We start from the raw sequence: 17,548 nt of genomic DNA, 5'->3' as shown, positions 1-17,548 counted from the left end.
GGGGTAAAAAACAACAACAGTGAAACACAGAGGGGAACAGCACGGGATAGGGGAATACAGTAAACAGAGAGTTAGAATGTTCTGGTCAATTCTGTTTTCTGTCTGAAAACATTTGTTAACGTTGACCTTGTGTATGAACTCACAGTTAATCTCTGACAGTGTCTTTCCCTCTCTGGCACTCCTGCTGGTGGAACGAATACGATGAGGAACAGACACCGGAGACTATCGGGAAAGACAAACACACACACACACACACACACACACACACACACACACAGTCAAAGAGCTGTTTAAAGAATATACACAGTGTAGTAGTTAACATGCCACTTGGTATGATTACAATAGGCTTAAAAAAAAAAAAAAAAAACATAATCCCTCTGCTATTTCCTGTGGGGGGGATTTGATGACACAGCAAAACAGCCAGTCACACTATGCAACCACACAACCAAAACATAGCAACGCAGCCGACGGAAAAAACAAACCTTCCCTGGCAACAACATCAACGTTTCCCCTGAGCGTTGAAACTGTCCTCATGAGTCCCTGTAAGGTAACATTCCCTCTAAACATATGATAGAGGATATTCTTCGTCTCTGACTGCCACTCAGTATCTTGAACACATATGGTTTAGGTGACTTATGTGGCAAACAGCTGATCCCAACAGTCTTGGCATCACATTCCACAATCCACTGCCCTCTACTCTAACCCAGGCTGTGTTCATTTAAAAGGTCCCATGGAGTGAAAATGTCACTTTATGAGGTTTTTAACATTAATATGAGTTCCCCTAGCCTGCCTATGGTCCCCCAGTGGCTAGAAATGGCGATAGGTGTAAACCAAGCCCTGGGTATCCTGCTCTGTCTTTGAGAAAAAGTAAACTCAGATGGGCCAATCTGGAATCTTCCCTATATGAGGTCATAAGGGGAAAGGTTACCTCCCCTTTCTCTGCTTTGCCCATTGCAAGCTGGTCAAGGCCACACCCCCACCCTCCACCTTGCCCCCCCTCTCCTCCTCAATAGCATTTAAAGCTACAGACACAGAAATGACACATCCTAAGGAAAGATCATTGTGGGACTGGCTCTAGTGGCTGTAATTCTGCACCAAGGCTGAATTTAAGGCCTATATAAAAGCATCCAAAAGCAGCATGTCATAGGACCTTTAAATACACTGAGTAGACTACTGTATGTGATGCTAGCTGTTGGTTTCCTTTAGAAATAACAGAAGTATTGTTTCATTACCATTATGTTTATGTTTAGACGGTACAACTGGCCATTCACAGATTAAACTACAGAACGCTGCACAGAAATAACAGATTTCCAAACTCTACTTGACTTCATGTCTTCAGTATTTAATCTCAAGATTTAAACTCATCCTTGTAGAATAGCTCAAACCACAGCAACATCAAACCATGCCCGTGAAGCACTGGAAAAAAGACAAACCAAGACTATACAAGAAATGCATCTATCAAAGCCACATTTGTAGAGCAGTTCCACTAATAGATTTGTCAATTTAAACCCACTTCTTATAGGTGTAATAAAGTTCACAATCATAACACACAACTCATGGTTAGTACCTGTAATGGCAAAGGTAGATGAAGATGGCTTCCATGGCTGACACATACGAGTACTCCCCACACTACCTCTCTAGCATTTAAGTGGACAAAAACAAACCACAATGAACCTGACACTATTTGCTGGCAAATACAATTTGACCTGGACGTTGGTTTAGATGCATTATTCTAAGGAGTTTGATGATGTTACATTTTGGTAGCCATCTTCATGAATTGAGCCATTTCTTTATCGGCAAGCTGCCGCCACAGAACTAGAATGAAAAGAGCTGACATTTAGTGATCTGCTATGAATTAGCCAAAATGGCAATGATGTCGTCATGGAATTGAGCATAGTTTTTTTCAGTGGTCAGTGTGTGTCACTATGACATTCTAATATTAGTTACAGCCACATAGAAATTTAAGTATTAGTGTTACATACTGGGAAATGTGTTTATTTGAGTTCTTGCAATGAGAAGATTGAGACCACTCTCCTGTGTGAGGTAAATACAGCCAGCAGGCTGCAGCTTAGGATAAAGACTGGAAACAGCTAGCCTGGCTCTGTCCAAAGTAACCCCTCCTAGAATGACAATTTACACTTTTTGTTTTGTACGGATAAAAAACAACTAGATATAATGAGTTGATTAGCGAGCTTCGAGTTGCTGGAAGGCAGATTTTATTACCTTTGGACAGAGCCAGACTGGCTGTTTTCCCCCCAGACATGAGAGTGGTATCGATCTCCTGATCTAGCACTTGGCAAGAAAGCAAATAAGCGTATTTCCCATAGTGAATACTAGTAATATAGCCATACTAAAATCAATGGCAGTGTGTTCGTCATCAGGCCAAACATGCATGAAATGTTTTAAAATAGATTATATTCCATATTTTTTTAGTAAAGGTCACTACAACTGTGATTATATAATAACATCATTGTAGTGTTGTGATTATATCAAAATTACGATCATGTGCTTACTGGCATGTTGAGCTAAATACGCAACTGCCATGGTAATCCATCAACCGTCTGATAAATGACATGCCGATGCCAGTTTCCATGACAGCACCAGCACACACCGAATTAAATGGAAATCCACGTTCTATTCATTCCGTTCTGCGGTCCTCCTCCAAGTGAAAAAACAACTGACAGTATCGTTCGTGTTAGAATGACATCACTGCAGACAACGCAGCCCAAACTGGTACCTTCCTGCGGGCCGCAAAACGGGGTGCACGTCGAGCACCGGGGCTTATGGGTAGAAAATGACTCCTGTACTTAAACTGACGAGGAGGTAGAGGGTGGGGGATAGGGACAAGAAGACAGGAGAAAAAAAGGAAGGGAGAAAGAAGGAGAAGAAAAAGGTAGAGAGAAAGGAGAAGTGCTACAAGGAGGAAGAGAAGAGGAAAGAGGAAGAAGAAAAGAGAAGATGAAAGCCAAGAAGAGTGAAATGTGAAAACCAAAGAGGAGAAAACAGCACAAAGACAGCAAGGAAGGGAAAGGGAGAAGGGCAAAGACCAATAAGATGAGTCACATGTGCCGGGGAAAAGGCTGAGGTTGTGGCGGTTGAATGGTGGTTGACAAAGATGTAATTTAATGAACAAATGAGGAGACAGAAGGGATTTCACAATTTCAAGGGAAGAAAAAGAAGCAAGATCCAATAAAACCATAATCCCTACTCTGTTGACCCGTCTGCAAGCTCCATGACACTTTTGTTTTTGAAAGAAAAACCTGAGAAGGTCAAAGGTTACCTCCGGTTCGGGGTCATCGTCATCAAAGTCATTGTAGGTGCTGTGGTCGGGGTTGTTGGCTTTGTCCAGCAGTTCTATTGCCAGCGTCCTGCTGAGAGGCTGGGACACAAAAGGATGCTGCAAGACAGCCACGAGAGAGCGAGAGTTGTGTTAATATGACTTTTTGTCTGTGTCGGATCAATACTTAAATAACACAAAGGCATTCAAGTATTTTAGTAGGCACTGTGACAGGTGTTTGGTGTTTCACACAGTTGATTAACATTTAATCTATTAGCCAGCCCATTAATGGATGACTAATGGCTGTGGCACTAGCGAGAATGAATATAACAGCCAACACCTTGTGATTAAATATTATCACAAGTAGATTTTATGCCTGGCTTCTGTTGTTTACATTTTCACAGTGGTGTTGGTCCAGTTAAATGTCACGTGCCATAAAGTCTTCACCACCAGAAGCACACACTAGTATATATGACCCGGTCATGTGGGAATTTGGTTATATTTTATATTACGTACCACTGTAGCAATTCATGCTATTGTAAAGTTTACATACTTGTATAAATAAAACAACATAATGGGCCCTATCTTGCACCCGGCGTAAGTGTCTTCGCTAGTTTAAGACCGACGCAGTTGTCAATTTCCCGTCCAGCGCCCGCGTCGTTTAAATAGCAAATGCACCTGCATTTGCATGCACCTTACAGGGAGGTGTGTTCAGGTAAATTCTTGGCGTATTGCTATCTTGAGGCAGTGGGAAGTGATCGCACCATTGACCAACAAAAACCTGGTCTAAAGTCAATAGCGCAGCATTTCATTGTTATTTTAACAGCAAATTAGTAAAATACACCTAGGCTTATGCACAGCGCACGCACACTATGCTTGTTACACACACACACACACACACACACACACACACACAGGGAAGCACAGCAGCACACAAAGTTTACAAATAAAAATATTACAAACGCGCCTGGCTTTTAAAGGGAATGGGAGATGACACTCTGATTGGTTTATTGCATGTTACGCCCAAAACATACCTATGAATTAATGAAGACACTAAGTACAACCCTTCTTAACCATGCGCCCGGCGCACAGACCCTGTTTTCTGCCGTCAAACTAGATTTGGACACGCCCTAAACGCACCTGCGCCATGCGCTTCACGCCGTGCGCTTAGATTGTTGAAATAGGGCCCTTAGAGTGATTTGTTTGTTTTTAAGAATTATAAAAAAAAATTTTTTATTGCTCACCTGCAGCAGTTTCTCAGCTGTGGGCCTCTTCTTTGGGTTCTTGGTGAGGCCCAGTTTGACAAAATGGTGAAAGTTATTTGTCCTGTAGAGAGAGGGAAAGAGAAAGGATTAATATTTCAGTCTTGGAACAAGCAAGGCACATATTTGATACAACTGGGTAATCTAAACAGTGCGGTGTTGCAATGTATCTCGACTGAAAATAGTAAAGAAAGACAAGTGAGGGAGATAACAGAAATCATGGACAGGGTGGTTTCTTACCACTTGACTTTATCTTTCAACTTAGGAGGCTGGAAATTACTCTTGGTCATTAAGAAGAGAGCCCTGAGGAAAAAGAGAGACACAGATTTAACCTCAAGCCTTTACAGCAGAGTACTGGTACATAATGGTGAAAGGGCCTCAAACCACACAGTTATAATGACAAGATCAAACAGTGGAGCTACCACTGTAGCATGTAGGCCTCTCTACGCTATAATACTTAATACAACATATGTTGTAATAATGCTATACTCTGTATAATAGAAAGCTACAAGTTACATTTACTGAGGACACCAATATTTATATGTACAGTATATATAACTTTTGCGAAAACAAGCATCAGTGCTTTAAACACTGATGGAACGTCTCTGCTCCAATCACACTGTGTGGTAAGATTTACATGTTCCATATCACATATTAGCATGGCCCTTTCCTTTGTAATTCTAACATTCATCCACATCGACTGCAGGTCTCCACTCTGCTATTAGAGCCCAAACAGGTATTATACACATACAAACACACACACACACACACACACACACACACACACACACACACACACACACACACACACACACACACACACACACACACACACACCTCATGGGGTGCAGGTCAAACATGGGTGGCTGTAGTTCAGCCAGCTCTATTGCAGTAATGCCCACAGCCCAGATATCACACAGCTGGTTGTAACCTCCTTTCCGCTCTACTGCTGCTACCTCTGGAGCCATCCTATGGAGAGAGAGAGAGAGAGAGAGAGAGAGAGAGAGAGAGAGAGAGAGAGAGAGAGAGAGAGAGAGAGAGAGAGAGAGCGAGAGAGAGAGAGAGAGGGCATGAACAAAAAAAAATAATAAAAGAGGAAAGAATGGGAGTAAAATGTGTTCTAATTTTTACCAAGTACTTAATCAGGTTAATTAAACCGCTACACACATGATCAAAGTCAGAATTTTCTACAGGATTTTTCTCTGGCTGCAGCAACTGCACAACAGCAGCAGCCCTGTGGGGCCCCACCATGGCCCTGATGTTCACCTCTATGACTTTATTACGATTCTGCTTCTGTAGGAGCACCTCATGGACCCAAAACAAAATGCTTTTTCATTCCTGCTTTGTTACGGTTTTGTAAAGGGGTGAATAGTCTGATTCTACTACAGCTGCACTGAGAATCATCAGCTAACGCAAAATAAACACGTGAAAACTGTAGAAAACACATTCTGGTATATTCCTGTTGCATGACCCATTAGACAAAATCCTTCATTCTGCCTGACGTCAGAGAATTGATTGAATTCCCACACTTTCCTCAACTGATTGATGGACTCTTGCATGCAGAAGAAAATGTAGATTATATACATTTGCTCTGCCTGCATGCATATCCATATGCAGTATCAAGGGAGCTGATGGAGAAAAACAAGCACAAGTTACTAACCAATACGGAGTTCCAATGAACGACTTCCTCTTGGCTAGGGTTGCTGTAATCTGGGCCGATACACCAAAGTCAGCTATGGAGAGAAAAAGGAGAGGAGAGAAAAAGAGGGGAAGGGAATAAGAAGGAAGAATGAGAATAATAGAGGGGGAGGGGGTGACAGAAATGAAAAGGGAGAAAGAGAAGGAATGTCATGAGGGAGAAATACATTTTTAAAAGTGGGAGAGAAAGAAAAAAATGATTATACGAAGGGGGTACAGGAGAGAGACAGAGGAGAGAGGAGGAAACCAAGTCAGTAAATGAGGCCATTCAGATTCAGTCTTTTGAAGTAGAAGGTACTTGCAGATGCTTTGCGGGTTCCACTCACCTAGTTTAACATAGCCGTTGTCTGTCAGGAGGATGTTGGCTCCCTGTCAGAGACAAACACGCCACGCATCAGGATCCAACACAAGATCTCACACCTCAGGTCAATTTAAATTAACTTCAGAGGCACATTCAGCAGTGCAAGTTTATTGCAAAGTGGTTTGTCATTGATCAATGCAGCCTGCAGCTATGATTCAATAATCATTTTCGCCTACACAAACACCATCAGCTTTGTCTCAACAATAATTTGGGGATCAATTTTCATTTTCAACATCACTAAATCTATGTGCTCGTATTCTTTGTTTGATAAAAAAAAAATAAAAAAAAATATATTATATATATATATATATATATATATATATATATATATATATATATTATTTCACCTATCAATGATAATTAATGCTTAACAGAATTGCCAGAATTGAATTGAACCACTTCACTTCACATTAGAGCTAAAGATCTATGCCGGGTTTGGACTTAATTTCTATCATTTTACACGGGCTCGGGCTGGGCTCGCGCTCTGGGTTGCGCGGTAAATGAGCGGTCAGTTGATGTGTTTCGATTAGCGCGAAAATGGATGCTGAGGAGGTGAAACGGAGGCTGGCCTCTGGCGATTACATTTTGGTTGCACCAGCAAAAAAAGCAAGGTCTGAGCCTACGTTAGTCATGAATAAATTATGTTAAAAAACTGTATAAATGACTCATTCTTGACAAAAGGCAAAAGAGCTGTGTGCGTGCGCACATTTGAATAATGTCGGGCTGTAAACGGGTTCGGGCTTTTAAAAAGCTGTCAATCAAAATGTACTTGTCGGGCTCGGGCCTTGTCGGGCCAAACTTTTAAGGCCCGATTCCGGCTCTACTTCACATACTTGTGTTGGACAAAATAACAGAAACAGCAGTATGATCTGAAGTCATCTAATACAACAACCCTGCAATAAACTTAGGACAACTTAAAAGGAAAAGGTGTTAATTCAATTGTGTGGCGATTTGTGAGGCTGTTGCCAATTGTACTGAATTACACCCTTCAAAAACAGCAGGTCACGATTAACAGGTGACTTGAAAAGGCCTTCATAATTTAAGGTTTTGCTGACATGCATATTCCATACCGTTTTTTCTCCAAACTCACCTTAATGTCTCTGTGCATTTTGCCTTTATTGTGTAGGTAGTATAAACCCTGTAAACAGAATCACACAGCAGCTGGTGTTATTGCCACTTGCAGAAAAAAAAGGAAACAGGGCACTGAAAAACAGACTAGAGCTCCATTTTAAAATGTCTGTAAAAGGAGATATTTAGATATTCCTCACCAAAAACAACTGTTAGTTAAATGAAAATCAGATGTTTGGGAGATTGGCTCAATGTACAGTTGGCAGCACCGACATATCATCCGTGTCTCTGACAGATGACTGGCTCCAGTGTACAATGCTAACACTTTGCAGTATTTCCTCTGTAACTTTATGCAGCTGTGGTGCTTTGGGGAATAACTCCAGTTTGGTCTCAATGTATGTCAAGTTTGTTTACTTCCAAATGATGTTTCTATTTAAATTGACACTATTTCAATTTTAAAATGCAGAACACGAATTTCATCTTGGGGCCATAAAACATAAAAAAATAAAAATAAATCTTAAATAGATCAGGGTAGTTTTATGACTTCATGAATGTACAGCAAGTAGCCAACTCTCTTTCAGAGTCAATGCTAAAGTGTTAGCATGAAGCGCTGGAGACAATCAGCAGTTGAGCTCTTTAATGATTTTGGTGTCTATGTTCTCATTATTTCACCGAGAGAGAAATTGAAGTTTCGGCTAAGCAGAGGACCAATGCCCCAATATGTGTGTCTTTGTTTATTCCCCCTTTCCTGATCAAAAATATAACTACACTGACATAAAACACACTGTATACGCTACCTGCAGGGTCTCCCGTGACATGTAGGCTATCTGTGACTCTGACAAAGGCCCGGTTACTAGAGGAGTGAAACAAGGGAGAGGCAGACAGAGAGAGAGCGAAAAAAAAAGAGAGATGGATATCACAGAGTGAGAAAGGGTAAAACAGCAGTGTCAACATCAAAATGTTTGTTTAGGTGCATGTTGTTCTTACCGTGATAGATATCCTGCAGAGAACCTCCTCCACAGTACTCCATACTGATCCATAACTTATCTCTCCTGCACGCACACAGAGAACACCTTGTCAGTATATCTTCACACACACGCACGCACACACACACACACACACACACACACACACACACACACACACACACACACACACACACACACAGAATTCCCCTTACACATCTGTCCTTCACTTTCTCACACATACCAGCTCATCTCTCTTTTTCTTTCTCTGACACACGCACGCACACGTGCGCTACGGTAAAAGGCTGCAATGTCATGCACATTGTACATCTGAAACACACACACACATGCACACACACTTACCGGAGATAACTGCCAAAATAGGCTACGATGTTGGAGTGTTTACAGTCCTTCATCATTATAATCTCTTGCTGGACGACAGCAAAGTCCTCACCTGGAGTGACAAGTGTACGCACACACATTATATGGCTATATTATTTGCAAAAGAAGGGAAAAGGAGTCTGATGAAGAAAAAAGGCTAAAGGAAAAAGATGAGAGAGAAAAAAAGAAGAATGGAGACAAGTTTATATATGGATGGAGAGGAAGATAAAGCAGCAAAAATGGAGATAAAGGAAATACAAAAGAAAGATGAGATAACTCACCTGGTTCCAGTTTAATGACTTTGATAGCAGCCAGCTCTCCTGTGTTTACATTACGAGCCTAAAGAATGGACAGAGAGAAAGTGAGTCACTGAATTACAGAAGCCAGGTTTTTCATTTACATAATGTTAAGGAATCAGAAAATCCGGAAAAAAGTGAGCCTGGCTCAATCTTTGCCACAACGCAATGTGAGGCCATCCGACAACGCACTGTGTTGATTAATCAGATACGTGCACGCGCGTATTCCTATTTTGTAACGTGAACAGTGTATTTCTGTTGACGACGGTCATGGAGGATAAAATGATTGCAGCTGTGATAACTTTTTACAGAGTTGTAAACTCCTGTCCACTTAAGCCTTCAAACTCATGGATCTGTTACTCAAACTAGCCTTCCTCTAACCAACATCCTCCACCGATGCAGCCCCTTGCGGTAGAGGTCATAAAGCTATGATAGAGACATGTGCATGGGAGAAACAGCAGGCATGATGGGTAAGTGTAATTAATACTACAAAGAAATTTCGGGACAGCTGAATCCCATTTAGAACTGTTGCACAATTACCTATAATCCATTTGTCAGACACACAATGCCTCACCCTTTATCGACTAATGCACTTCGGTTGCTATTAAATGCAGAATTTCTGTATCAGAAAAGCTTTTCAGCAATTTTCATTAAATTCGTATATAATTTACACAATTGAGATATTATCAGTGATCCAATTTTGGCCCTGATGCAAAATTACGTGACTTACGTACATGCTCGGAACACTAAATCATTCGATGTGTGATGTTGTTTGCAGACAGTTTAGCAAATTCCAAACACCAGAATTCATTCATAGCACATTCACAACTCATTCAAAACACACACACACACACACACACACACACACACACACACACACACACACACACACACACCACAGATAAGGCGAAGTGACAGAGGAATGTATGGACTTCAACAGGAAATCAAGACAGTTTTTCCTCTATTCCTGAAAATCTGACATTTGTCAAAGAAAGCAGGGGTTTTGCAGGACGCTGAGGCTGGTTTTCTATAAATAGTCAGCTGTGTTTACATTTAGCAGCAGAGCTATTGAGGCGGGAGAGGAATTCTATGTGAAATATTCATGAATAAAAGATGGTCTTTCAGAGAAGACATGAATTGCTTCTCTCAGGCCAAGAATGTGCAAGTATGACTGTGTGACATTGCAGAAGTGTGTGTGTGTGTGTGTGTGTGTGTGTGTGTGTGTGTGTGTGTGTGTGTGTGTGTGTGTGTGTGTGTGTGAGAGCGAGTGAGACAGAGAAAGAGACGTTTTAAGTTAACTGATAAAACCACAAGTTTCAACATGAGAGACAAAACAAGAACTTTAATATCACCAACAGCCTGGGAGTAATGTGTCATGTCTCGAACACTTCTAGTCTCAATGCAGAGACCGATAGAAACAAAAAACACGCCTACCTACCCGGATCTTGGCTGCAGCCTCACTTGCATATTTATACAACATTCGAGAGAAAAAACATGACATTTTACATTCTGGTGTGTTCACTTTATTGGGACGCTGTAACATAATGCAGGGTAAACTTTCTGTTTATAAGAACATCCATCAAGCCCCATCCAGAAATGTTCTTTCAAATCAAGACTTTTCAGCAATGTTTCAGGCTTACATTTACAAATTACAATATACTAAAAACGAGGGCTCTGTTCTCTATTCTCAGTTGTTTGTCCTAACGCAATTGATCTCCAAGACTACACTACTTATACTAAAAAGTGCTGGGGGCTCTAATCCCAGTGTCCTTGAAGTTTAAGACTATGTGCAGTATCAGTCATTCGGGAAAGTGTCTCCAAACTTTTGACTGGTACTGTACATGTAATGTCCTGGTCAACACATTCTCACTCCCTACTGCGTAAAATACAGACACTTGGTCAGGTGCCTTTGGCGTTGTTATTGAGGTTAAAAGTCTCCTTTAGCGTCATATGTAAACACGCTTTATCTAAATGCGTTTGGTCGGGACTATTGGCGTCACTTTTGACGCAGTTAGGTTAAGTAAAAGGTTGTAGGTGGGCTTACGTTTCCATGACACGCTGGACAAGAACGGGGCGGTTGGGTTTAGGAAAAGAAGAACAGGACGGTTGGGTTTAGGAAAAAAAGAACGGGATGGTCGGGTTTAGGAAAAGAAGAACGGGACGGTTGGGTTCAGGAAAAAAACAAAACAGGACGGTTGTGTTTAGGAAACGTGACATGCGGGACACGATCCCCGGTCTCCTAGGTGAAAGTCCTGTGTTGTCTGACCCATCCACCACCCCAACCAACCTCCCTATGCGGATTTTCATACTACTCACTACCGTAGTCACTCTTAATGCTACGTCATCTTCAAATGCCGTGTAGCTGCTGCTCTCCCTGATGCGTTCTACACACACGCTGAAGGGTGCTTTTTTCGTCGTATCTGACACTGAAAGCCACTGCCCAAACGTCCGTATTTAGGAGTTCGGAGTGAGAACGGGTTGTCCTGTCCTGGACCTTTTGTTAGGCTACATGTCTTTTCCAATCTTTCTCTCTTCCCTCATTTCCTCTAAGCTCTTTGCTCTTTTCTACAGTATGTAACAGGGCTCGACAGCAACGGTTGACCGGTTTCCCTTTGCAACCATTTCGTTGTCTCTGGTTGCCCCCTTTGGCAACCACCTGTTCAATTTTTTTTTTGTTTAATATATAAAAACAAATCAAAACTTGCAAAACTGGAACATTTATTTCAAAAGAAGTCAATATTTTATTTGGTTGTCTCTGTAAAATTTTAAACACTACGTTCGTGCGCAACACAACATTTCAGCTGTTGTGGGACCGCTTTCTACACATGCGCATTTGTCGTGAAAAGATACAGGCAACGCAATTTTCTGTTCACGTTAACGGCACATGTTATAATCCGGTGCTAATCTACCGGACCAAATAGCAACGCGGATTTCGGTGCCACTTAGCTAGCCAGATGTCTGCGCTGCTCTCTGATGCTCCAGAACAGAAACATCGCTGCATGTCACTCTAGTTAACACTAGTAACACGTTACACAGCAGGTAACGTTAGCCTACCGTTAGCTACAGTAGTAACTGGATTAAACACGGCTAAAATGCTGACAGTTAAACGGTGTAAAAGTGTGACTGTTAGGACTGCACGATTATGGCCAAAATGATAATCACGATTATTTTGATCAATATATTGATCACGATTAATTATCACGATTATTTGTTGATTTTAACCAAAACACATTTTATTGTCAAATAGTCTAATTATAACTGCTTTCACATCCATATTGTGCTACATTCCTCCTTTGTTGAAGGATACTATGAAGGAGTATGCCATTTCAGCTGTTGTTCGACCGCTTTCCAAACATGCGCGTTTGCTGTGAAAAGATACAGGCAACGCAATTTTCTGTTCACGTTAACGGCGCATGTTAAAATTTGGTGCCAATAGGGCACCGGTGCCCGGTATCTACCGGACGAAATAGCAACACGGATTACGGTCCCACTTAAATGTCTGCGTTGCGCTCTGATGCTCCAAAACAGACGTTACAGGCAACAGAAACATCGCTGCATGTCACGCTAGTTAACACTAATAACACGTTACACAGTAGCTAACGTTATCCTACCGTTAGCTACAGTAGTAACTGGATTAAACACGGCTAAAATGCTGACAGCTAAACGGTAGTGTGACTGTATTTCACTGTTAGAGGATTCCAACAGTCTGCCGCTAAAGCTATGAGCTAAAAGACACAAACTAGCACTGGTCACTGCGGTTGTCTGAAAAACAACACAGACGGGACATAATGTTGCGTTTACTGGTAAACTGGTAAACCTTGTGACGATTTATGACCGACTGCTATCTGTTGTGGAATTTTCCTCACGTTTCTCTGTCCTCTGTGACTGTCTACATCTAAACCATAGACTGTATACAGTATACAGTCTATGATCTAAACTAAACTACGCTGTGCAGGGAACCACTCTGATTGGCTCATGGAGGCACGTGATCAGAGATACGGAGCTTGGGGAAAAAAAAAAAACTTTGATACAGAGCGTTCTATGAACGCAATGAAGCATTTTAAATATCGCTCGATCACGTGAATTTGATCGTGGGAAGCCAAAATCGTGATCGTGATTAAAATTCGATTAATTGTGCAGCCCTAGTGACTGTATTTCACTGTAGAGGATTCCAACAGTCTGCCGCTAAAGCTATGAGCTAAAAGACACAAACTAGCACTGGTCACTGCTGTTGTCTGAAAAACAACACAGATGGGACAAAATGTTGCATTTACTGGTAAACTGGTAAACCTCGTGGTGCATTCAAAGTTATTGTAAAATACCCTTTTATCGTCTGTTTTTTTCCTTTCTTTTAACAGCAATTTACTGGTGAAAGAAGTAATTATTGTTATTACATGTTTAATAATCATATAAATCCCCCCCTTTTTTGAGCTGATACAAAAATTGTCCAATCCGTGGCTCAAAACAGTGATCCGATCCGTGAGTTTTGTGATCCGTTGCATCCCTATTCGAGAGGGGTTGGGAATTATATTGCAAGCCATTCTCTCATTGTTTCATCATTAAAATGTGTGATATAGTTACATAAGAAATTAATTGCTCTAAATATAGGCAGTATAAAAAAATGGCAACCGTATTGTCAATTTCGGCAACCAAAAGCTGATGCCTGGTTGCCAAGCCGGCAACCACTTTCAAAAGTTAGCCTTGAGCCCTGTGTAATACAAAATAAATGACAGAAAAATTGTTAAAAGTGCTGCACAATAGAAGGAAAAAGTTAAGCTATAATTAAAGGAAGACTTGCAGCACTGGCTTAATCAATGCTCCTACCCTATTATAGTATCAACATGAGAGATTTTGACAAATTATGTCAAATTCCATTTAAGTTTTCTGTGATACAGTGATGCATAATATGCAAACGGAACTGCATAGTCAGCATGAGCAGTGATAGCCACCATGGCTTAAGGGGGAAAAAGTGGCACCAACAGAAACTCAAATTTCACCAACAAGGCAGTGGAGTACTGCAGAGGACTGCAGAAACACAATAGCGATGAGAGGATAAAATAAAACAAAGAACTCAAGGACAACCATGGGAAAAACAACTGTACTACCAAAATTACCCAGTGATATTAAAGACAATAACATATTTTTGTTTTGTTTAGTCTAACAGGGAGGCAAAGATTTAATTTGGAAAGATAAAATGATAAAATACAGAGGCAAAGGAGGAATTACAAGAGACCTACCCACACAAAAGTAAAGCTGTTATGGCTGCTCGATTATGGAAAAAAATATAAATCACGATTATTTCGGTCAAAAATCACGATAATTTAACACAATTACTTGTTGACTTCTGGAAAGATGTTGCAATTATTGAACTTAAAAAACAGTGGAAAAAGTTAAATAAATCAACAGTAAAAAAAAAACCACATACAACTGTGAAATTTACCTTAATACTTTTCCTATTTAAACTTTATTTTTTCATTCAGAACACAAGAGAAAATAAGAGTTTACTTGCAAAACGTAATGAGCTAAATAATTGTTTTTCTCGATTATGTTTTTGTGATCACTGGGAGCCGAAATCATAATCACGATTAAATTTTGATTAACTACACAGCCCTAAAAGCTGTGGCGGGAGGGAGGAGATACAAAGAGACGCAAAGAGAAAAGAAGCCGAGTGGAGAGCAGAGACAGTGTGTCTTCAGTCAGCAGACAGACCAGAGATGACTCATAGCGCTCAGTGCCACTGTTGGCCTCACTCGACTCGACTGGCTGGCTGCTGTGACCGTCCGAGAGGTTTTAGGTTTGATCACCAACTAACTAGCAAAGAAACAAATGGTGCTGCGCTCATCTATGCTAATCAGAAACAACTAGTACGAAACATTCTCACAAACATTCATGCTTAATCAAACTCAACCTTTGTGCCAATCAGTGGGATTCCTAAAATGTTCCAGTCCATCAAATCCAATTAGTGTTCTTGTACAAATAAATGGGCTTTTCAGTGTAATATTGAAAATGCCACAACACAAAAATGCCACAACACAATCCATCATTCCCTGACATTTCAGAAAAATCCATTCAGTGAATGCGCAATGATTGAATAAGCAATGATCTAATAAATGAGCAAACAAAGGAACCACTGAATAGAAAGCCGTTTGTTATTAGTTATATTCAACGGTTGGAAAAACAAAAAGCAAAGTTTATCTGCTCATTTTACTTTATTCTGGTTGAGAACTCCGAAACTAACAGCTTAAATGTCATGTAAATGTATGACTGATGATATCACCAGTACATTAACACAGCTTGGGAGCCTGACTGTTACATGTTGAGGCACAGATTACTGGGTGTGATGGTGACACAGGCCAAGGGGGAAGTAATTAGGGATGCGCTGTATGTACTTGGGAATAGACCTCGGTATACTTTAAAGAAATGCTGATACTTCAAGGACTATAATTTTTTATTTAACAAAATTCTCAGTTGTACATTAAGTTAAAATAGTCAAAAAGTATGATTTAAATAAGAAAACGTCACATCTGAGAGGAAAAAATAAATCAAACATCAATGTGTCAATGTGAGCAAACATTTAATGCCAACTTCCGGTACTTAACTGTGTTATGGACGCATTTTTGTTCGGTACCCAAAAACAAGGAAAAAAAAAAATTAACAATTTATCCCAACTTAAAAAATATTAAATTCTATTATGAATAATGAAAATTAAGAGGGGGTAGGACTGGAAAAGTTCTCAACTTCTTCCTATCCCTTTTGAACATTATACATAACAATATTATTCGAGTTGCTTAGTTGTTGCTGTTTTATTTATTATAAGCAAATGTTTTACTTTAACATTTTAACATTTACACTTTAACATGTTCAATAAATTCACTAAATAAAAAGATTAAAAAAAACTGTTTAGGTGTGATACCCTGCCCTACATGGGAGATTTGACCTAATAAGAATTAACTCAAAAAAGGGACCAACAAATAAAGAAATGTACAGTTTCCCTCAAAGCAAGGCCATGTATTGTATTGCCAGATCGGCAGTGGTCTTATGAGGGCTTCTACAGTACAACGCAGTAATGAAGTAACTTAGCTAATATCCATCATTAACACCTCCATTAGGCTGCGTGTGTGTGAGTGTGTGTGTGTGTGTGTGTGTGTGTGTGTGTGTGTGTGTGTGTGTGTGTGTGTGTGTGTGTGTGTGTGTGTGTGCGTGTGCGTCATATCCTCAGCATATGGCTAGCTCAGTGGAGGATCAGTGTGGCATTTCACTCTCTCCTCTCTGACCATGAAAAACAAACAAGAACAGCCTAAGCAATAGCAGCTCACCATACTAATCAGCCCACTCAGCTTGAGATGTAATCCTGCAACTTCTGTAAGAACATACAAGGGTGCGCATTTGATTTTATTCTAAGGTTGTTTCCTTTATCAATCAAGTCACAAATCATCAGCTTTCTACCATCTTAAAAATATTTCTAAATCAAGGGGCTTTCTGTCAAAAGCAGACTCTGAAAAATTGACTCACGCATTTATAACAAGTAGATTAGATTACTGTAACGGTCTGTTCACCGGCGTCCCGAAATCAGCTGTGCAGCGACTACAATTAATTAAAAATGCGGCTGCACGCATTCTAACTGCAACAAAGAAGTTTGAACACATTACACCTGTACTTAGACTTTTACACTGACTCCCAGTCAAGGCTAGAATTGATTTTAAGATTCTGCTCCTATATTATAAAGCTCTTAATGGCACTGCAGCTAGACATGCTCGTTAGATATCAACCAGCAAGAACTTTCAGATCCACAGGCAGCAGCTTCTTAACCATCCCTTGCTTTAAAGTAACACTAGAGAACTGTTCCCGCTTCGGACCCCTTGCAGGTTGGAAGCAGAATTGTCCGTTACATTACATTATGCAAGTTTGCCAGATCGGGTAGCGCGAGCTGTAGTTCCAATGAGACAACCTGTAGGGGGACACAAGCGGGAAAAGTTCTCGTGTTGCTTTAACTCGAGAGCAGGGGAGGCTGCTTTCTGTGTCTATGGCCCAATGATATGGAACACCCTGCCAGTGGAACTGAGAGAGGCTTCCACACTGAACACTTTTAAAAACAGGCTAAAAATCCTGCTTTTTACAAAAGTCTATGAATAAAAAAGAAATGTTTGTCGCTGTTGAATGCTAATTTTCTAGTTTGTGAGTGTGTGTGTGTGTGTGTGTGTGTGTGTGTGTGTGTGTGTGTGTGTGTATTCTTTACGTTT

The 17,548-nt window shown here is 40.6% G+C and overlaps 1 protein-coding gene across 11 annotated transcripts in view; it reads right to left on the bottom strand.

Moving 5' to 3' along the window:
• Positions 1 to 17,548, bottom strand: part of LOC116061752 (mitogen-activated protein kinase kinase kinase kinase 3) — a 53,115-nt gene that overhangs the window by 25,007 nt on the left and 10,560 nt on the right. For all 11 annotated transcript variants that reach the window (XR_004895157.1, XM_035991972.1, XM_035991971.1 and 8 more), the window contains exons 2-13: positions 9,294 to 9,351; positions 8,995 to 9,085; positions 8,654 to 8,718; positions 8,464 to 8,519; positions 7,689 to 7,736; positions 6,564 to 6,606; positions 6,200 to 6,272; positions 5,377 to 5,508; positions 4,780 to 4,842; positions 4,522 to 4,603; positions 3,281 to 3,397; positions 144 to 222 (exon numbers count right to left, since the gene is read on the bottom strand). Coding sequence is in view for 10 of the 11 variants with exons in the window: in XM_035991972.1 (XP_035847865.1) it covers positions 144 to 222; positions 3,281 to 3,397; positions 4,522 to 4,603; positions 4,780 to 4,842; positions 5,377 to 5,508; positions 6,200 to 6,272; positions 6,564 to 6,606; positions 7,689 to 7,736; positions 8,464 to 8,519; positions 8,654 to 8,718; positions 8,995 to 9,085; positions 9,294 to 9,351 (907 nt within the window). In the remaining variant the exon portion in view is untranslated. The remainder of the gene's footprint in view (positions 1 to 143; positions 223 to 3,280; positions 3,398 to 4,521; positions 4,604 to 4,779; positions 4,843 to 5,376; positions 5,509 to 6,199; positions 6,273 to 6,563; positions 6,607 to 7,688; positions 7,737 to 8,463; positions 8,520 to 8,653; positions 8,719 to 8,994; positions 9,086 to 9,293; positions 9,352 to 17,548) is intronic.

This window comes from Sander lucioperca, chromosome 15, assembly GCF_008315115.2.
Source record: "Sander lucioperca isolate FBNREF2018 chromosome 15, SLUC_FBN_1.2, whole genome shotgun sequence".
In the NCBI taxonomy this organism is placed as follows: domain Eukaryota; kingdom Metazoa; phylum Chordata; class Actinopteri; order Perciformes; family Percidae; genus Sander; species Sander lucioperca.
Note: the sequence above shows the minus strand (reverse complement) of the source record. Positions and strands in the feature narration are given on the sequence as shown.